The sequence below is a fragment of the Penicillium crustosum genome (genome assembly GCF_028827405.1).
Source record: "Penicillium crustosum strain IBT 35664 chromosome Unknown utg000004l_segment0_segment0, whole genome shotgun sequence".
NCBI classification, from domain to species: domain Eukaryota; kingdom Fungi; phylum Ascomycota; class Eurotiomycetes; order Eurotiales; family Aspergillaceae; genus Penicillium; species Penicillium crustosum.
In genome coordinates, this window is record NW_026623125.1 from 1,404,553 (window position 1) to 1,425,393 (window position 20,841).

The 20,841-nt window shown below is 46.1% G+C and overlaps 7 protein-coding genes across 7 annotated transcripts, besides 3 other annotated features; 3 read left to right on the top strand and 4 right to left on the bottom strand.

The window, feature by feature from the left end:
• Positions 1 to 9: part of a sequence feature (Protein overlapping with rRNA (N7487_009587, KAJ5395284.1) was converted to a misc_feature.) that runs on past the window's edge.
• Positions 10 to 254: 245 nt separating this feature from the next.
• Positions 255 to 2,928, top strand: N7487_009588 (Zn(II)2Cys6 transcription factor domain-containing protein; the record flags this gene model as incomplete). Its single annotated transcript, XM_056877318.1, has 5 exons — positions 255 to 293; positions 360 to 1,638; positions 1,718 to 1,948; positions 1,998 to 2,296; positions 2,371 to 2,928. 5 exons carry the CDS (start codon positions 255 to 257, stop codon positions 2,926 to 2,928), a joined length of 2,406 nt encoding a protein of 801 aa, XP_056725898.1.
• Positions 2,929 to 3,382: 454 nt separating this feature from the next.
• On the top strand, positions 3,383 to 4,373 carry N7487_009589 (uncharacterized protein; the record flags this gene model as incomplete). The annotated part of the gene is made up of 3 exons (XM_056877319.1): positions 3,383 to 3,555; positions 3,673 to 4,092; positions 4,160 to 4,373. Coding segments are annotated over 3 exons (807 nt in total), but the record flags the coding sequence as incomplete, so codon positions are not given.
• Positions 4,374 to 5,123: 750 nt separating this feature from the next.
• Positions 5,124 to 6,828, top strand: N7487_009590 (uncharacterized protein; the record flags this gene model as incomplete). Its single annotated transcript, XM_056877320.1, has 2 exons — positions 5,124 to 6,567; positions 6,632 to 6,828. Coding segments are annotated over 2 exons (1,641 nt in total), but the record flags the coding sequence as incomplete, so codon positions are not given.
• Positions 6,829 to 7,177: 349 nt separating this feature from the next.
• N7487_009591 (tellurite-resistance/dicarboxylate transporter family protein) lies at positions 7,178 to 8,359 on the bottom strand (the record flags this gene model as incomplete). The annotated part of the gene is made up of 1 exon (XM_056877321.1): positions 7,178 to 8,359. The coding sequence occupies one exon, from the start codon at positions 8,357 to 8,359 to the stop codon at positions 7,178 to 7,180; it is 1,182 nt and encodes a 393-aa protein (XP_056725901.1).
• Positions 8,360 to 9,866: 1,507 nt separating this feature from the next.
• Positions 9,867 to 10,103, bottom strand: N7487_009592 (uncharacterized protein; the record flags this gene model as incomplete). The annotated part of the gene is made up of 1 exon (XM_056877322.1): positions 9,867 to 10,103. The coding sequence occupies one exon, from the start codon at positions 10,101 to 10,103 to the stop codon at positions 9,867 to 9,869; it is 237 nt and encodes a 78-aa protein (XP_056725902.1).
• Positions 10,104 to 10,284: 181 nt separating this feature from the next.
• On the bottom strand, positions 10,285 to 12,531 carry N7487_009593 (ankyrin repeat domain-containing protein; the record flags this gene model as incomplete). Its single annotated transcript, XM_056877323.1, has 1 exon — positions 10,285 to 12,531. The coding sequence occupies one exon, from the start codon at positions 12,529 to 12,531 to the stop codon at positions 10,285 to 10,287; it is 2,247 nt and encodes a 748-aa protein (XP_056725903.1).
• Positions 12,532 to 16,251: 3,720 nt separating this feature from the next.
• N7487_009594 (uncharacterized protein) lies at positions 16,252 to 17,004 on the bottom strand (the record flags this gene model as incomplete). The annotated part of the gene is made up of 1 exon (XM_056877324.1): positions 16,252 to 17,004. One exon carries the CDS (start codon positions 17,002 to 17,004, stop codon positions 16,252 to 16,254), a length of 753 nt encoding a protein of 250 aa, XP_056725904.1.
• Positions 17,005 to 18,906: 1,902 nt separating this feature from the next.
• Positions 18,907 to 19,004: a sequence feature (Protein overlapping with rRNA (N7487_009595, KAJ5395292.1) was converted to a misc_feature.).
• Positions 19,005 to 19,072: 68 nt separating this feature from the next.
• Positions 19,073 to 19,184: a sequence feature (Protein overlapping with rRNA (N7487_009595, KAJ5395292.1) was converted to a misc_feature.).
• Positions 19,185 to 20,841: the final 1,657 nt, after the last annotated feature.

The following is a 20,841-nucleotide window of genomic DNA, read 5'->3' on the forward strand; positions in this document are numbered from 1 at the left end:
TTTCTCCATTGTGACTGTATTGATATCGACTTCTGGGAATTGCAAATGGATATTAGTATATCCAATTCCATTTGGCCGAGGTCCACCTCCAGACAAGCTTATCGCGGCCTCCAACTCCCCAACGCAAAACGCCAAGCGTTGGGGTAATTAACGTGCATCCGACTGGCTGGAAACCACCGGTTATCTCGGTGACTTCTTCATAAATGAACCTGGATATCCCCGGATCGGATCATTTGGCTTATCTTTCGCCTTTCATGTCTTCTCATGCAAGAGAACACAAACGAGTGTACCAGGTATGTGGACCTTGACCCCTCAATCCCCCCGCATTTTGTAGCCGATCCTCTCTAACCCTGACCCAGGCTTGTGAGCCTTGCAGGGAGAAAAAGGTGCGTTGTGAGTTGGGATCGGCCGATTGTCCGAATAAACCACCTTGTGCGCGATGCCGCAGAGAGAGCAAACAATGTTTTTTTGCCGCATCAAGGATAAGAAAGACTGCTTCGACAAAGCGGAGAGCGCAATCACCTCTTGTTCGAGAGCCCAGATCGCAGCATGCAACTGGTGTTCCTGATTCGGCAGTGTCTCGCGGCAATCTGGCTCCGGCTGTAGAAGAAGAGAGCCAACCCTTCCCGGAAGATAGACGTGCTGCAGCTGCTTTGCTCGAGGGTCACCCCCGAACCTATCATGACGCATTGACGTTACTATCAGAGGCTTGTGAGCACAGTGAGGCCCGAAAGGAGTCAACTGATGGCTCACCGCCGTCTAGTCATCCCCAAGGCGCCAGGTCAAATCTCACTGACCCAGCTCTGGGGATTCATGCCGACACTGCCACCAACAAAGGCACCCATGAGGCTCTTCGCGCTTGGTCCAACGTCCGTTTTGTCCGTGGTGGACTTTTCACAGCAGAGGAAGCGCTAGACATGGTCGACCATTTTTACAAATTCCAGTCAGCCTTCTCGCCCGTTGTACCGGAATACTTTCGCAGTCACTCCCATCACGCGACGCTGATCGAGGAGGAGCCCGTATTGACTATCGCCATATTGATGATTGGATCACGTTATCGCAAGTGGACAGGGCCAGCTGCGGTTGCACGTTCCTACATTGTTCACGATCGGATTTGGAGATATCTACAGAGAATGATTTCCCGATTGTTTTGGTCAGAGGACCTGTTTGTGGGTGAATTTGTTTCTCTCAAAGACCCCTTTCCTGGTCCTGGGAGAGGCCCAAGACCGACATATATGGACAGTTGGTCACATGGGTTCCGCACGTTAGGGACGTGTGAGGCATTGTTGCTGTTGTTGGATTGGCATCCTCGGGCTCTCCACTTTCCGCCCCCAGATGAGGATACGTCGTCAATCGTAATCCCTGAGCCGAAGCGACCGCGCAAAAGTGCTAGTACCACTGGATATTACGGGCCCGGGTCCGGGCATGACTGGCTCGCTCGATCAGATCGCCTATGCCACTCTATGCTTTCCACTGTTTTAATGTTGGCAACCGAGATGGGCATTTTCTGCGAGGATAATTCATTTTGGCAAGATGAAATTAGAAACGACCATCTGAAGATGGCTCGTGACCAAGAGAGGTTCCACCGTATACGGTGCTTGATATGGGTTTATGCGACGCAACAACCAGGTCGACCAGGTAGGCACCCCCTCGAAAACTGCATCTTATGTGCCACTTTTAAAAGATCAATACTAATAAATAGTTTGAAATACGGTAGGTCGAAGAAATCCGGCACAATGCACTCCCATAAAAAGCCCAGGCGTCAGGAATGATGATGCAACGGAATGTTGGATGCGCGTCGCAACTATTATGAAGAATGCAAACGACCTTCTCTTTGTGTCACCCAAATATACGGGAGAAATTATTCGCAGTGGACAATACCTTCGGATTATTCACGGCCTCGAGCCACTTTTAAGCGAATCAATTATCGAGTTTGATCATGCCAAGTGTATGTACCAACCCTGAAGCTGTGTGAATCAATGCTCATTTCAGTGTAGTGGCGAAGCAAACGCGATATATCCTGAGCATTGAGTACGAGTATACACAACTCTGTATTTTTGGCCTCGCTTTGCAAGCCGTAATCAGCCGAAATTCCCGTGATGACATATGTTCCAGACCAGAGAGATGCTCACAAAGTACTTCACCTGAAGAGGAGAAGTATCTAAAAGGAATTGTTCGGGCTTCTCGCACTATACTGCGAACTGTCCTCGACGATCTACTTCCTCATGGAAGTTTAACGTATATTCCTGTGCGATCATACTCCAGGATTCTCGGTGCGACTTTGATTCTTCTCAAGGTAAGTGGTTCTTCTCCATCGCTCTCATTTACGCTGTACTTTCTCTGTTTCATTATCCTAAATCGTGGAATCAGTGCTGCGCGGCGGGAATTAGCGAGATCGACGTGCCAATGTCACTTGATCTGGTTCGGCGAGTCGCTGTTGGCCTTCGTAACTCTGCAGTCGACGATACACACTTGAGTACGCGCTGGGGCGATCTTCTCGAAAACCTCGCTAGTAGACTGCAGTCGCGCTTAGCTCAACCAACCACGCCGAAAGTGTCTTCCATGAGACCCCCATCGCTAGCAACTCTGCCAAAAGATCAAGCAGACGTCTTTCAGGTCCCTCGCATAACAGACCCGTCAACAATGCATTCCTCCCCTCAAGATATACAGACTCGAGCTAATTCCGAACAAAACAATAATATATTGGATCTCAACCAGTCAAGTTCGCTCGATGCTAAATATGACACGCAGTTTGATGCGTACTCAATGTGGTGGGATGATCAATTTTCTCAGGTCGATCTCAATTACATGCCTTGGTTTCCAACTTTGGGGCTTGTGGGTGGAAGTGGAAGTGATCCCCTGTTTTCAAACGATTCCGCCGACGCTATTTTTGAAAGTGTTGGATCAACTCATGGAGCCTTGATTTAGCATTACTAGGAAACACGGATAGCTACTTACTTTTATATAGCTAAGATGTAACTTTGGTTTCACCGTACCATAATAGACTCCTCGTACCTTTGATTAAGTTACCTTTGCTTCCTCATTTCTAGCATTTTAAAATGCCAATAAAATGGTGCGTTTAGCTGCAGATAAATATTGTGTGACGTCCTATTCGATCGCATATTTTGACGATCCTAGACTAAAAACGAATGTTAGTTCGGATAATACAGGAAAGCGGTTTAATTCCGAGCCGGGTCTCCAAAAGGTGGACCTATTAACTAGTACCACAAGCTAAGCAACAACCGAATTGTTTCAACTTCGAACCGACTTGATTTATGTCTTTTTGTTCTTCATATTTTCCCCCTTTCTAAACCCAACCCTGATTACAAAACTTCAAGAACTTCTGAGAAATCCTTGAAACATCCCACTCTCGCACTGCCAGTATCACCCACCAATCGAGCAACGGTTTCCAGCTGCAGTTATGGGACCTATCAAGCACAAAGCCCTGATCAACGTCGATCTCGGAGAGGGGTTTGGAAATTGGACAATCACTTCAGATGAAGACTTGCTTCCATTTATTGACCATGCCAATATTGCCTGTGGATTTCATGCCTCGTATGTCATTTCCCTCCTCCGTCCAACTCCCTAAATTGTGAATGCCAATCGGTCGGAAACATTACGTGAATTTACCGCAAGATCATGATTTTGACTGACACATCTTTCCGTTGGTAGTGACCCCCTCATAATGATGGAAACCGTTCGCAGCTGCAAGAAACACGGTGTGAAAATTGGAGCACACCCCGGCCTGCCAGACCTCCAGGGATTTGGCCGTCGTGAAATGAAACTTTCGACGGACGAACTTACTGCAATCACTATTTACCAAGTTGGAGCACTCAAGGGATTCTTAGACCAGGAGGGAGTGCCCCTTCACCACGTTAAGCCCCACGGGATGCTCTATGGTATGTGCTGCAGAGACTATGAGACTTCAAAGGCCGTCTTCAAGGGCATCCCCAAGGGTGTCAAGGTGTTCGGGCTTCCAGGTACTTGTATGGAACAAGCCGCCAAAGATTTAGGGCTGGAGTTCATCGCAGAGTTTTATGCGGATGTCAAGTACAATGCGGATGCTTCTCTTCTCATCGAGCGCAAAAAGAAGTAAGTCATTCAGTTATGCCTTGCTCTCACTATTATGTTCTAACCTTGTTTTCTTTCACTATTTCAGAGCTTGGGATCTTGCTGAGGTCCGAAGACGCGTAACACAGCAGATGGAAACATGCACTGCTCCTTCCATCGATGGGTCAACCTGTGAACTACCGGTCAAGGATTATCCCATCTCCATCTGTTGTCATTCCGATGTTCCCGGGTGCTTGGAGTTGGTGAAGGAGACCAGGGCCGCTGTCGACACGTTTAACAAGGCTTACTTCCCCAACAAGTAAATGGTTATATATAGAGATGAAAACTATTTTACAGTCACTCAGTTAGAAAAAAATCCCTTAAATTAATATGGGGTTATCTTGTGCTGAGATCAACGTCTTTCTGCGAATGTATCATTCTGTTCTTCCTTGTTTTCCATGACGATAAGCCAACTGGTGTAAATAATTGGAGCCTAGTATTTCGTGTTGTTTACAACCCCAAATACCCCAACTAAAGTGACCCCAAATACCTCTCGCACTGGATGCTGATTGGCCATAGCTTGGATACCAGGAGACGTCGTTGGAGTAGAATCGAAAATGGAGAATCCGACTGGTTAGTCACTTCCTATCTTAACATTTAAACTCGACCCCAAACAGTAACCAACTATATGCTCGTCGACCACCGAGACCCATATTTAGAGTGATAACGTTAAATGGAAAGGGGGTGGATCGGCCATGCGTTGCGGGGGGACCACTTGGCGGCTTTCCCTCTCAGTAATACGGTCGGTTTAATTTCAACAAAAGCCGCCATCGGTTGGTGTTAGCTCATCTTTATCCTTATTTGCCAGCCGTGTGTGATAAGGCATTTCCGAAGGGCTCTGTAGTTAATTGAGCACTGTATCTTATAGAGTTGGAGAAGTCAGATAAGATAAACCTATTAAAAGCAACCATTTCTTGTTTTTATATTTCAACTCGAGTTGATACCCCAATCGAAACAAAGTACCCCAGAAATATATATACTGAGTACCCCTGGAGAGCTGAATCGTCTCAAGCAAAGCAAAGATGGATGATCCTCTTCCCATTCCCGGAACGGTCCAGCAGGTGGATGTAGACCACACCCTGCGCCTGAGACACAATGAAGAGCAAGAAGATATCGTCTTGATTCCTCTTCCAAGCTCTCATCCCGAAGACCCTCTCAATTGGTCCCGCTACCGCAAACTTCTGAGCAGCACCTGCCAAATGGCATGGTGTTTCTTCGCCGCCGCCCTCATCAGTGGTCTTTCATCCTCCTATCTCCTGATCTCGGAAGACACAGGTATTTCTGTGGCAGATCTGAGCACGGGGAATGGCCTCATGTATCTCTTCATGGGCTGGGGCACTTTGTTGACCCAAAACCTTGCGCAGGACTTTGGTCGTCGGCCGGTCCTGTTGATTGGTATGTTGGGCTCATCGCTGCTGCAGATCTGGTCTGCGTATATGAAGTCTGTGGGTGAATGGTACGCCAATCGAATTCTTCTTGGTATTTTTATTTCACCCCAGGAAGCCTTGATCGAGCTCTGCATTGCGGATATCCACTTTGCCCATGACCGTGGCTTCCACATGGGTATTTATAACTGGACTTTGTGGTGCGGTGCGTTCATGTCACCTATCGCTGGTGGCTTTGTTGCCGAAAGGTTTGGTTGGAGATGGATCCAATACATCCTGGCCATTATTTGTCTTTGTTTTACAGTTATAACATTCTTTGGCTTTGAAGAGACGATGTTCTTCCGCCAAGTTAATATTCAGCAACCGACGTTTTCCTCCCCCAAAGACACCAGCGATGTGGAGCTCTCCATTGATACCGATCGCAAAAGAGTCTCCGAGTCCAAAGAGCCAGGTAGTCTCGACATTACCACTGTCGGTGTGGACGAGACTTACCAGATTAAAACATACGCCCAAAAGCTGAAAATGTGGGGATTAAGACACCCTTCTCAGCCCGTCAACTTCTTTCAATCAATCATTCTTTCCTTCCGTCTTCTATGCTTCCCCACGAACATATTTTCCGGTCTTCTCGTGGGAAGCGTTCTCGCCTGGTACAACGTGTTAGGAGGATCCTTAGCGGAAGTTCTAGGCGGTGCCCCCTATAATTTCACCACAGAGCAGATTGGTCTTACCTACTTCGCCAGTGTGATAGGAGTCTCGATTGGATGCTACTTCAGCGGCTGGCTCAGTGACATACTTGCAATTAAGCTGGCCAGAGGAAGAAATGGTATCAAGGAACCCGAAGACCGTCTCTGGATGTTCTTGGTTGCCATCGTCGCTCATCCTCTGGGGTGCATTCTATATGGTGTCGGAGCAAGCCACCACATCCCATGGATTGGAGTCGTCATCGGAATGGCCTTCATTTGCATCACCCTACCGATGGGATCTGGACTAGCCATTACCTACATTATTGACAGTCAAAAAGAGCTGGCCGGAGAGTCAATTGTGACTGTTATTTTGATCCGTAATACAATTGGTGGGTTGGAATATCTTACCAAGATCAATCAATATTCTGCAGTGATCTAACAATACTTTACTAGGCTTCGCTTTTGCATACGCGGTCAATCCCATGATCACGAACATGGGGCTGCAGAATACTTTTATTCTCATAGCAGTGTTGGGAATGGTTTTGTGGAGTGGTTGTTTGCTATGGATCAAGATTGGAAAGTCGGCTCGGAGATCCATTGCTAAATCCTACTGGAATCTGGTAGAGACTCATGGACTTGCTGCCCACTAAGCTTGCTTTTTTTTCCGTCTTTTGGGAATGAATTCTAGCTTTCAGGTCGACGGCTAGTATCGCAGAAAATGTTACACATTGTAAATATTTCAGTGATCATTCTAAGCTCTTGCAGGGCAACAGGCGACTATCACCTCCTGTATTAGTATAAACTATTTATCATGTAATGCTTACCAACTTAACAAATGTTGAATGCGGGATAATAAATATTAGCTCTTCTTGCTTCTCTATATACAATGGCACAATGTACCCTCATTTATCAATCTAAATTCCACAATAGAACGCACATAGCTCTTCGTCCTTGTGGGCAGGTCGTTCGAATTGATTTCAAGATGCCTGATGCCCTTCGTCATGAAAGATCGTCTTCAATCCCTGTCTTGACATCCTCCGGCCATAACATCTGACGTCTCGCAACTGCAAGTATGGTAGCGATTCCCACACCCAACCACATTATAACTTGCAGCACAGTCAGAACCGAAGTGACCCACAATATAGCCGGCGACCGCAGCACCTGCCCGATACTAATTGTAGCTATAATAAATCCCGTGTTGGGGAATACAATGCCCCAATACACAACCGACATGGGAGGAGCCCCCGCACCTCCAAAGATTTTAGTAGAAGCCAAAACGCTGATAGCAGCGATGCACAGGTGGAAGAAAGCCATAGTCCAAACAAAAATAGCAAAGAACGAAGCAATCACTAGTACAATATCGCCAGTGCTTACAGTGACGTTTCCGGGAGACATCGGATCTGCGTATGAAATGATGTATCGCGAAGGGAAAACTTTCACCCCCTCCTTTGCCATTCCAATCAATGCAAGAGCCGTAAAACTCCATGGCCCGACAGCAATAAACATCTGTGGTCGTTTGGCCCGTTCTGGAAGACCGTGTTTGGCAAGGAAATATTGGTATTCGGCGTAAATGAGCAAAGACATGATGAAACCGAAGCCTTGCAATGTAACACCGCCGATGAGAATGGGTAGTGCTTGGTCTCGTGGTTGGTTTGCTGCAATGGACGATGCAATCGTGCCGGAAAGCATGGCTGGGAAGGAGGGTAGTAGCTGGGCGATTGGAAAGGGTTGCTGGCTAGCCATGGCTAGATGGTACAGGTACCAGTTATGGAATATGGCCGAGAGCGTGGAAATTGCGGCGTAGATCCAGAACATGATTCGAAGGGCCACCTGCAGCCAGGGGCCGCAGGCGCTGGTTCCATAGGCTTCTGCTCCGAGAATGATAGTCGCGATAGCCAGTAGGCATGTGGGCACGTAATAGCTTTCATTGCCATCTCGGAATGACTCTTTGAGGGCGGTTGGTCTAGAAATGAAGCGCACAGCCATGCATGCTGTGATCGCAAGAAAGAAAGCTAAGTTGAAGATGTAAACGATCTTGCCGATGATCTCAAGTCCGGTAAATTGGTGAGGCGTCCGGGAGAGGAGAACAGCGATGCCTCCAGTAGCCATAGACATTGAGTACCAACCCCATTTTATCAGACAGACTCGGTCCTTGAGAGTCACCCTATCGTCGAGAACCATTCTGGCTGATTTGAGGTTGGGAGGTGCGTACTCGCAACGGATCGAAAAGTTTTCCCCGTATAGGAGAAAAAAAATTAACCCCGTGGATCACACGGTGGATTACTCACCAACCCAGTTTCAAGTCTCAAGGCAACGGATTTTGTTGAACTAAATCGGGGTCTCTCAATCATGAGACCCACTATGCACAACATTCATTGTGTTTCGGTACTTCGGCATGCCGAGCTCAGGAGCTCGGAGAAGTCCCGAGGCCCCGAGATCGGGGCGCTCAAAAGCTTGTTTTTTGTGTGAAGTCATTTTCACTCTTTCCTCAATCTTTCTTCAATGGAAAAGTAATACTGGGCATCAATAATTTAATTACTAAAAACGGGGTATAGTCCCTGGTATCTATGGGACTGCGTAGTCAGGCACAAATATCGAGGAAAAGAAAAATGATTCCACATTCGTATCTCGTCTTCCCAACCATCTTGTGTGGAGCTTAAATGATGTTCTTAAGTGGCCAAAACAACGGTCTTTATATCCACACACGAGTCCACTCCGACTCGCATTCGTCGTTCGGTATGCCTTACCCGCGCTAAGCCTTCGCTAAGCCTTCTCGCACGGCCTCTTGGATAACGCCTTGGCGATACTAAAACTTAACCAGGATAATTATTCAAGCCCCGAGAAAGTTGAGTGGGTTGGGTCTTGTAGGGGGAGAGGGGGATTCGGCTGTTAGTGCATATTCGAGGCATCAATTATCACATTGGACAGCCGGGACTGCTAAAAATAGCCATGCCAGAACAAGGGAACCCATTTTGATGAATATTGTCAAGTCAGAAGCCTCCCAAAAACAGTATCATAGCTGAGTTGCGTGGTTTTAGAACAATTTTAGCAGACTTTAGAGTTAATTCCGGGCATTAGATAACGTTGAGTTCTCCTCTGTGATGTCTTCTTGGGGGTTCTGTTTGGTAGTCTTTTTATAGTCCTTTTAGACCTATACAAAGGTGGTAACAAATATACTTTATATAAGAGACCTTTATATATACATAACTACTCCGTAGGCATATCAATCATATAAAGAGCTAAGGAAGTGTAAGATATTTGGTATGTGCCTTATGTGCGGCCATCAGTCGGGCGCTGCTATAGCGTCACGCGACTAGACTGAGTCGGAAGATGCCCGCACTGACCTTTCGATCAAAAAATAAGTCAAAAATAAAAACACTAGGTAGCTTGGCATTTGCAACAGCAGCCTGGAAGGATCAAGCAAAAGTACCTCAGGTTAATTAAAAACAATCCGTGCGTGATCGCTCACGAATAGGTTTCAAGAATCCGGGGTTTGAGAAGCTAACATCACAGAGTAGATTTTAGCGTTAGGTACGGGGTACCTATTTCCAGAGCCCTAGAGTAAAGATCATACGACGAACTAATAAGCGGAGCATTGATGGTGCGGCGCGAGCCGAGGTTTACGTGCATCACATTCCCGAGCGATGAACTCCGCCCCCAAGAAGTGAGGCCAATCTCCACCCTTCCATCAAAGCGTCATAATACGGACCAGGATTAAACATGGATGTTGCTCCTTCCGATCAAAAGTAGAAACATTTCCCGATTCCCACAGTTCAACAACCCACAATGGTAGCAATCGGCCATCGAGACCCGAGTCTTTCTTTCCAAAGGCACCATAATTACGAGATGGTTCTCGAGAACCAAAGCCAGACCCAACCACGTAACTGAGATATGTTGAAACTGCGAAAGCAATACTATAGGACATTTTTATTCAGATATTCAAGGCCAAACACAGCAAAATGAAAAGTTTCACATTGGGTTTCAAATAAAACAGACGTAGTTTCCTGATTACCGCGAATATAAATGTTGATACAGTCATTGGGATTCTGATCGAAATGCCTTGGAACTATACAAAAGAGGGATATCAAATTTTTAAAAAAAAATCATCACTGACAAGCATTCCGCAAAATAAGCTCAGTTCCTTCCGGCCAGCCAGAAGATTTCGCCATATCCAAAACCGTCGTGCCAGTCTCATCTTTCTGAGTAAGGTCAACCTGACCACCTTTGTCAATCAAAAGCTGCAACAAACGAAGATCGCGGTCCTCAATTGCCTGCATGATCGCGTTCCAGTCACGGTAGCATTTATTGGGATCAGCGCCCCTTTCGAGAAGCAACTCAATCATGGCAAAGTTACCATCATCACATCTCCGGATCGCTTTGACGAGTGGCAAATGCTCACCAGGGGCATTAGGGTCAGCACCAGCTTCATCCAGAAGATAGCGCACAATAACCCAGTGGCACTCGCGTAGGGCTGTTGTCAGTGGTGAGAACACGCCGCCGTTTTTCCACTCTACACTGGCGCCGGCTGCGATGAGTAGTTTGACATTTTCTAGTTGGTTGGCCTGGACTGCTTTCTCCATGACACCCTTGTGTGCGGAAAGATCGGTTATACCGGGCAAAATAAGTCGTAGCATGCTCGGCGATTGAGTCGCCATGTATATCGGCCAGTCCTTGCCACGTAGATTGGGATCGGCACCATTTGCCAATAGCCATTCTAGTATTTCTGGACGGTTCTTCCGGATAGCAGTGGTCACGGCTGTGTGGCCTTGCTCATTACGGTCGTTTGGATTGGCGCTTCCTTGGCGCACGAGCCATTGCATAGCCTCCATATAGTTTTCCTGCACAGCAGACTCGACAATACCTGGTGGGTTGCGGAGATCTGCGCCAGCTGCCACCAAGTCTGGGAGGAAATGGAGACGTCTATGGGTGATACACTTCCAAGCTGGGTACTCAGATGCCATCACATTGGGGTCAGCGCCGTGGTGGAGAAGCAAGCTGAGGATATCTGGGCGATCATCGCGGATGGCGGAGCAGAGTGGTGTGTATATTCCATCTTTCTTAGAATTCGGGTCCATGCCCGCTTGCAGCAGGACGCGCACGGCATCGATATTGTTGACACCTGTAGCTTGCTCCATAAGACCAGGGGTCTTTTTCACATCGGCGCCCCGCGCGAGCAGGATACGCAAGCAACCTGGGCGATGGACAGCGGACCAGAGAACGTGCTCGGGTCCTGGAAGGTTTGGATTCGCGTCTTTATTTAATAGGAGTGTCACGATAGATGGCTGGTCACTTTGCACAGCTTCGCATAGTGCGGTCTTCCCGTGGTCATCTTTGCGATTGGGATCGGAACCAGAATTCAGCAAGGATTCGATGGCTTGCAGCGGTGCACGTTTATGGATCGCTTCAATGAGTAATGTTGTGCCATCGCGCGTCTCCTCTTTCATATTGACGCCATGTGCCAGCAGAGTCTCCGTCAGCTTGGCGCTGGCGGCATCGTGACTCGAATAGCTGAGGCTGATCTCCTCAGCAGAAGCTGTTGAGTTTTGATTGGCCAGCCGGTGCGGCAGTTCCCGGTGATCAAAATACGGGGTTTTTGTGGTCTCACGAGACTGGGGGCTCAGGAAACCGTTCAAGGACAGAACCGAGGACATGTCATCTGTGATGGTTTCGGCTTCTTGGCGAATGCCTTGGTTGAGTCGGGATGCGGTAAATGATTCCTTCGGGGGCACAGATGGCGTTGACCGCATTGAATCAGGCGACTGATGCTGACTCGATGAAGATCGCTCAGGTTCGATAGACTTGGCCTTGTTTATGCCCATCACAGAGCGGCCTTTGGATACCCGATCCAGCGCGGCCGCTAGGCCAGCGTATCCGATGCCCACGGACTCTTCCGGGTGGGCATCTCCGAGCGACCAGTGAAAGGCCATACCACTAATTTGGAGAGTTTCGGTGGTCTTCTTCAGCGACTCATGAATGCGATTGAGCTCATGGCCTGGCCGATTCCATCCTCGCTGAAGCTTTCCCAGTGTCCCACGATGTTCATACTGAACAAGCTTCAAAATGATCTTGTCAAGTTGTTGGAAGTCCCGGTAAGTGGAGACGAATTTCTTTTCCACCTCCTCAATTATAACATCGGGTAGGGAGCGATTGGCGCCGGCTAGTTCAGTCACTCCAGCTTCAATGGCCCATAACATGCGACAGGTGTCGAGGAAGGTATGAGAAAGTTCTCGAAATCCGTCGGGAAGGTCATTGGTAGTGCTGAGGTAATTCAGCATGTGCACAGAGATCTGATTGCCTAATTGCGTGGCAAGTGCCGAGATGCTGCAGATGGTTTCCTCTGGCTTGGCCGGCATGATTGCAGTGAGAGCTTCACCTAGACAGAGAGGGGAAGGAGATACATAAAGGAGTTAAAATTGAGAGTGGAGATTGCCCAGATAAACATGGGGGGCAATCTGGCCCGGCGAAATTTGGGGCCAAATCCTCCATCTATACAGTGGGGCCACATCAGTCTAACGCTCGCTCGGTCGAACCTTCCAATGAACCTTGGAGCCTTGGAAAATGCCTGTCAATCCCGATCTGGAGGTGTGTACCATGGGTTTGCCCCCCATTAGTGCATGATGGGCCCATGGTTCAACTGGATCATTGTATCTGGATCCAATGCTGGTCCGCCTGAAATCACCCAAATACTTGTTCTGTCATAACTTTGCTCACACCCTTGAAATGGTTCAAACATCAGAAAACAGGGAATAAAGTTATCCAATATCTCCGTAGAAACACCGAAAAAGGGACTTGCGCTTGGTCTCCAGTGCGATAATGGAATGTGGGTCCAGAGAGTCACATAGGTGACTACATGTAGGTGATCGCTGCAGTTGAAACACATACATGTACAAATCGCAAGAACGGTGCATTCACACCAACTTTAAATGTTGACAGTTGCCTTGGACACGTGGGATAAATGTCATCCTTTGGGGTCAATTGAACGTATCCTCCCATTCCACTCCTACGCAGTCATATTAATATCCCGCCCATGAAACATTTTTGGGTTTGGCGCTATCCTGCGCCCCGCTTAGCTTCCCATTGACTTTCTCAATTTTTTGAAGCCTTAACAACTGACTAAGAGGTTTCACCATTGTTCCCTAATTGCTCATTGTCCCCTAATTGTCCCCTAATTGTCCCATCCCTACTCCGTAGATTATCCTAATTGCCCCACCCTCACCAGAATTGGAATCTTCAATATAGCTTCTTCGCAGAACTTAAGACATATTGCTCGCAGTCGCATTCTGAATTTGTTTTTTTCACATGTGTCTATCGCATTATCAAGTTAGGTGTTCTCAGCCAGCCAGAATTGTGGAGCTCACGTGTATGGCGGGTCACACCGACCCATCGGATAACGAGCATTTTATTGGCTAAGTAATATCCTACAGGGTCTTTCTACCTGAAAACTAACGCTTCTCAACACTTACTGGTAACTATACTACTTGCTAGTAGAGCTATAAATCCCTTACCATTCTACAGAGTGTGTGCAATTATATACGAACAGAGTGCGTATGGTGAAAAATCAAACTCTGGTACCACTTTCAGTTAAGGCGACCGGGTTTTACATGTACATAAAATATAACTATATCTCTCCATGCCAATGGTCTCGTATATAGCACTATGCTGTAGGTAATATAGCCTTTTAAGAGAAGGGGGATAATTTAATCTCGATATGGAAGCAGATCAAGATTAAATTACTAACCTATAAAAAGATAAAATGTGTATAGAGGAACCATGGAATTAGATACGACGATTAAGGTGGAGGCGGAGAGCCCAGGGGTAAATTAGTCAATTGCTGAACCACTCCAGCGCTCATCGATGAGCCGCTGTGTCCCGCCGCACACGTGGCTAAATCACGATTCTGAGACATAACGCTTTTTAAGTTTCTGCAATACCCCCTTCGTTGATAATTCTGTCCGCCAAGCCTAAGCTAATTTTTGAATTACGCTCTATAATGCATTTACTATGAAATACTTGATACCCTATGAACCTATGTATTGCCGAAAATTCAATTAATGGTGGCCGTTATGTAAGGATAACTATTCATTCAAAAAAGGAATAATCAAGTCTATAAGGTTAATATACTTAAGATCAGACCTTCCTAATTGGGTGGCATATTGTACTCACTTGCTTATAAAATATTAGATCACTAGCGCAAACTGATCGGCATGATTTGCATAGACAAAATTGATACGGAGGGGCTAGATAACCGACGCCCCACCCGCCGCCAGCGAATTATCAAAAATGTATGATATGGGAATTGCTAAAGTCCTGATGCGCTTCACCTCCGTTATCGCCTAAGTGAAAGAACAGTTATTTTTATGTCGCGAAGAAAAGCTTTGTAGAACTTCGGTCTTATCTAGAATACATGATAGGAATCGGTATATTTTGCTATTACACACTCTTCTATGATTGTTAGGAATCATGAACATAATATACCATGTTGGAATTAGCTGCAGAATCCGTGGTAACGGCGTAGTATGACACCTGGCCATTTCAATCTCACGCGGCTTCGAATATATCTATCTCGGCTTAATTCCGGGAGTTCCCCACCTAACGTGATTCGGGATCAATATTGCAATGGTACCTATGGAGTAGTAGAATGTAGTTGACTATCTACCATTATAGATTTAACCCTTCAAGTTATACTATTTCTGTCGACGTATAATATAGGGATTCCGATGCCCTGGGTTTTGACATATTGTATGTACAGTCCAATTAATCGTGATAATGACGATCCCTAAAGCCTTTACGATACCTACATCTTTCTGAGTTTTATTGCCGGCAAAACACCCCACATATCTGGGGACACTTTTATCGTTCCCATAAAATACTTCTTAATTCTAAGCGAGCCTTTAACACGGCTTTAATCGAAGTCCATGAAAAGAGGGTGCCAAGACGGCATATTGATCTCCAGCCTCAGAATGATACTATGAAAGATGGAAACGTGGTCATTATTATAGACTGGAACCGTGGTTTTGCTAATGCTCTACTTAAATGGGGCTGGCAGAGTGACTGGACGGACTACGTGGTGCAAATTTTTCAACCATATTACGCTGAATTATTCATGCGCTCTTCTTTGATGGAGAAGCTATTGGTTTAACTAGTCAGTAGCACAGCATGTTCTAAGCTATATGCAGCTAGAAGAGATACATATCTTCTCTAGCTCATGACGTAAGCCAGGAGGCAAACACTTGAGCAAAAAGAGGAGACAGAGGAGATAGAAATGAAAGACGAAAGTTGGCGATTGTGTAATAACGTTTACAAGTAACAAAAAGAAAGAGGCTTGAGTTTGACGTTCTAGAAATCCAAGATTAGCACACATTACGTGTCGGCGTCGTTGCTGACCATGGGCTAGAAGAGAAGAACTTCAATTCATACGAAGACGAAACAAAATGTTGGACAGGTGATAAGCACTGATCCCATTTATAGGCACAAACCGTCATACCACCCTCACCGTAATGGCCCAAAGTATGTACGGCATCCAAAATTAAGAGGAACGAAGGCCTAGGTTGTCATTATTGTTGAAAATCTGCTCGGTATTTGGAGAAGTTCTCACCGTCCCATTAAAATCACCTGACAAAACAAACTAGGAAAGACACCGTTTAGCCTGATTTGCCTTGGAACCTTGAAGTGTTTAGAGTGTGATCTACCGACTGCCTGTGCCGATCTAGGTCAAGTGCAACCAAATGGGGGAGACCTTGATCATCTTTAAGGATGACAACGAGATGGATCTTGTCTTGGTTTTCGATGAAGTTGATAGGTATTTCAGAGCTTCTCGCCATCTTAACCTATATCGCGCGGTGGTAGGGCGTGGATTGCCGGTCTTCTGATGAAAGATGAATAATTTTTGCTTTTATCCTGAAATATCTGAAATATCTTCTGGTACAGAATTCTCCTGAACTGAAAATCATGGTATCCATGGATGGTTTCACAAAATGAGAAATTATAAACATTGCAATCACGACAGAAACGCTGCTGAAGAAGACATCCAAAGGCATGACCGCTATACTGAACATAGATAATGATAGAAGTGCTTAAGAAAGCGAGTCAATGCCTGCTCGCTTCACATGATTGATGATAGTACTGCAAGTTTCGTGGAAGCGAGCTTCACTGATGTTCAGCTGAGGATCACTGACGGCGTAGAGCTCTTTTTCTTTAAGATCAATAAAAGCCTCAAGCGCCAAAACAGTGGATAATTCCGAAAGCATGATGCAGATAGCAAGATAAGGCGTAAACATAGCCCCCCGAGTATTGGCGACAGAGAAGTTATCCTCCAGTGCAGCAATAAAGTCACTGGTATTATCGAAATCGGCTCGTCGGGTATTGAGAAATCTCATCATAGCAGGTTTCAGAGCCATGTGATGCTTACCGCTGAAGTGTTTTTTGGTGTTCGCCATGAAGGTGTCCGCCAAATACACATCGTTGCCGTACGCGCGAATCTCAAGATAGAACTCGTTGCTTACGCCCAATTCGAGCCATCTGGCGACTTGGCACGAAAGCTCGTGCCATTGCTGTCTGGCAGGATCACTGCGCGATGGGCGGGGCAAGTTTGCGTCGATCAAGAGGTGCAGGTTGTGGTCTTTTAAAATTTGCACCACTTCGTCGTACCAATCATCGAAATCCTCTGCATCGTCGAGGCGAGGCGACAGCTTGGGCAACACGACCGGATCAACGTCAGGTAGACCCGTAGTTTGGTCGACGGAGACTTGATACCAGTTGCGGTCGCGTGACGCGCCTAGGCTTCCGATGCTCCCATTTGTCCCATTGCCATTTGGTGAAGTGAGCATGGCCGAACTCTCGCGCCCAGGGCGCTGAGTTGATTCAGATGGAATTATGGCGATGGATCAGGGTCACTTCTAATTTGAGAGGCTGATAACAGCGAGTCGCAGTTCAACAGTGGGGGTATATAATTGAAAAGACTTGGAACAAACATTCGATTTTTAAACCGATTTCCGATAGTGTCGTTAACGTGATTGGCCGTGATTGACCGTGATTGGCCGGGTGGTTGAAACATGACAAATGAGGATGAGAAGAGATCGGGATTGTCTGACCCACCGAAAATCAAGCACAGCGTGTCCAACTTTCAGTCCGGGGAGAAATCCAGTGACAGGTAAGATTATTATTGTTCATCTTTTACGTGTAACATTTCAAAACGGGCCGTAAATCCGAAATTTGAAATTCGCTTGGGGATCCCAATGTTGGCTATTTTAGCCCTTACTCACACAGACTCACATACCAGGTTTTTCCTCCGTTGATAACGTATATCTCACCTTTACAGTCACGTATATCACGGAATCTCATGGTTATGACTCCTAGGCTCAAATTCAACGCGTGGACTGATTTAAGTGGGCCCGCAGTGCGTAATGCTATACAGTAAGTTTACCACATATTTATCCCAACTGTACCCGACTATTTATAGCACAGGGCTTGTCTTTTGATAGACCTGTCCTTTAGTTCAGAATCGAGATGGAAGCAAAGGCGAAGAGAAATAGATCAAAATTCTAATAGATCCGTGTCTCGCGCACTTTTGAACCTACGTATCTTCTGATCTTGAATTGTTTATATCCGCAATCTTCACCAATATCCGACTCTACTTCTTCCACGTGGTGTACTTATACAGTCTATCCGCTCTTTAGCATAATCGTGCAGTAGAGGAAGTAGTTGCAATTAGGTTAAACAGACTTTTTCCCGCCATATATACCCGCGCTCGTTCATATATCATGTCCCAGTGTCAATTTGGATAGGGAGGCCAACTGTATGATTCAATGTTACTCATGGATGATTTTTCTATTTCTCGTAACATCGAGAACCTTGGCACCGAAAATCGGGTAGACCCGCACCCAAGTACATAATTCCCGTGGGACAGGGTACACCCAATGTAGCTTAATCTACTTTTGATCCGGTAGATCCTCCAGATGGCTGGACGCTATGGCCTTCAATAAACCCGGAACCAATAAGTTCCAGGTGGATCGTTCTGACCTGATTTCCTCGAATTCTTGGATCAAAGAGTACGACCTTCACATAGATGCTTGTTTGTTAGGATTGGGTATATTATGATTCTTTCTTTGCTTCCTCCTCTCCTTAGTCGTAGTATTTACAACAAAAAAACAGTTAGTTGGACGACATATAGCGACGAAAGAAAGCAACTCCAGAAAATCGATCCAGCGAAGCGCATAGATTTATATATCCCACTGATTACTTGCAGATTTCGTCCTGAGCTAAAGAACGCATCAGATTGTCGTAATAATTAGTGATCCGAGCATAAAGCATCGTGTTATATATCGTTTATCGCAAATTCTACATCCTCCCATATTTTATCCCGAAGCATTGCCGATTCCAAGGCTCGGTGTCACAAAATGGTGACTAAGGAGTGAGTTTCGGCATGATCACCAATGCCCAAAAGAATAGTCGACTGATAATCTTCTATAGTGGTTCTGCGCCCACATCCGTGGTGGTATTAAGCCTCGCGTAATTTGTCAACCCCGCGATAAGACAATGCAACCGATATCCCAACAAAATTCGATTCTTGTTTAACAGAGGTGGTTAAAGCGGTTGTCGCGTGACTTGGGTGATTATCACCCATTTCTCACCCTATCTACTCCGTATAGCGTAGTCCTTTTTTACCCCGGTAGCATAACCTCTGCTATATATGCCCCATTATAATTTAACCAAATACATACGACCATAGGGTGTGGAAAATAGGGCTTCCCGTCCGCTCAGCCGTACTCAAGCCACACGCCGGTGAGTTAGTAGTTGGGTGGGTGACCACCAGCGAATCCTCACTGTTGTATGTTTTTTGTTTTTGCTGTTTATTTTGTATTTAATTTATCTTGGGCAAACAAAGAACCATCCCAGGAGCAAGATGCGAGACGCAACTGCAGTTATTGTGAATGGGTTTAACGTGAACGTATTTGGTTCGATTAGAACAAAACCATTCCCCAAAATCGAAAATCATAAGCCACCGTAGATTGACTAAAGCTAAAAGAGACCAGGAGCCTTTGTTGAAAAGGGCAACTGGTTAAGTCCATGATGCCACAACAAGAAACCAAAATCCCGGGCTTCTCAAAGTAACAATTGCCCGTCCCGCCACATGTCTCTGTTCAGCCCCCAGGATTCCTATGTAAGATTCCTATGTATGCCCTGCTGGGTACCCAGTTTTAGGTATCGCACCAAAGAAAATTGGTTTGTCTTAGTGTGCTTTTTCACGTAGGCGCCTGGGAATTGAAAGACTGGGCTTCTAGCTAGGAGAACACCCTCCGCTGGGCTTTGTAACTGCAAAGAATCCCCGTTGGTCGAGAATATCGCTACGACCAGCTGGCACACCGTTGATCTGGCGCTTCTTGCTAGATTAACAAAGTGATCGGTTAGTTTATGACCCGTTTCCGGACTGAGATAACGGCGCACCCATTGTTATTTTCGCTAAAGCATTCCGCTAACTCAGGGAAGACGGCGGGGAGAGTGACGGTCTCTAAAAATGAGGAAACAACTAGAGGCGTGGAGCCTTCAATAGGAAAGGGCTCATCCACACTTGGGAATGCCCCTGAGAAATTCCACAGTACGAAGGAGATATCGGAGGGGTCGTCGCTAAAGTCGAGTTAAATTTTATTTTTATTTTGCCTGTTTGGAGTTGCGATCCCCAGGGACGGGCACCCTACCTGGTGTGAGTCCACTGGAGTGTTAGCGGCGTGGTGAGGTCAACACATATATCTTGGACCGGCTGCTTGAATCTCAAGGATACTTCATATTAGCTCAAGCTACTGTCAATCAGTTATAGCAAGATGTACCTGTAGTAGTAGCGGCCAATGCAATAATAGGTGTAATAATGAACCGCATAATGATATACCAACTGTTGAACTGAGAAGATAAATAGGAAGCACCTCAGCGACGGAAGAGAAGCTGTGTTTTTATAGAGCCTGTAGTTGTAGTTATACGAAGCTCGTATACCGTAGGCCGTATATAGGCCTCCTATGCTGATGATATCTGACCATGAGCCATACTCAATAACGTAACGTTGGGATAGACCTGTCTTGCAATACGAAGCAAAGTAATTATGAATATTGAAGTAAAAATAAGAGATCATGGCCAAGCTGTGAGCTATCTGTATTATAATAACCGGGAGAATCCTCACACACAAATTCATGCTACCTTATAATGATACTTTAGTTCCTTGTGCTCTCAAGCCCCGTAATTTCTAGATATACTTTGTTAGATTCCCAGTCCACAGATATCAGAGATGCCACGAAGATAGGCTACTGCGCCACATTGTATGGTGTGGTATCAGAACTTCTCTCACTGGAATCAAGCATCCTCCGGCGGTTGATTAGTTTTATCAGATGATTTTCTGAGTAAACCTTTGAAATTGCGCGGGCTTAGTAAGCCCCTGTGTTCATCTCGGGTTCCCCAGTCGAATTCCAAAAGATAACGTCCTGCAGGCTTAGTGAGAGTTCGAGAGATCCAGCCTTGTCTCGTATACGAACCGGTTTATGACGATGTTACACAAAAGGGTTTGCTTCCAGCAGCAGTTTTAAGTTTGCTTATCTGGATTACCTGCGGTAATATCCAATGAAATGAAATAGGCGCACAATCAACTGACTCAATTTGTGGGTAGTGCTAGAATCCATAAA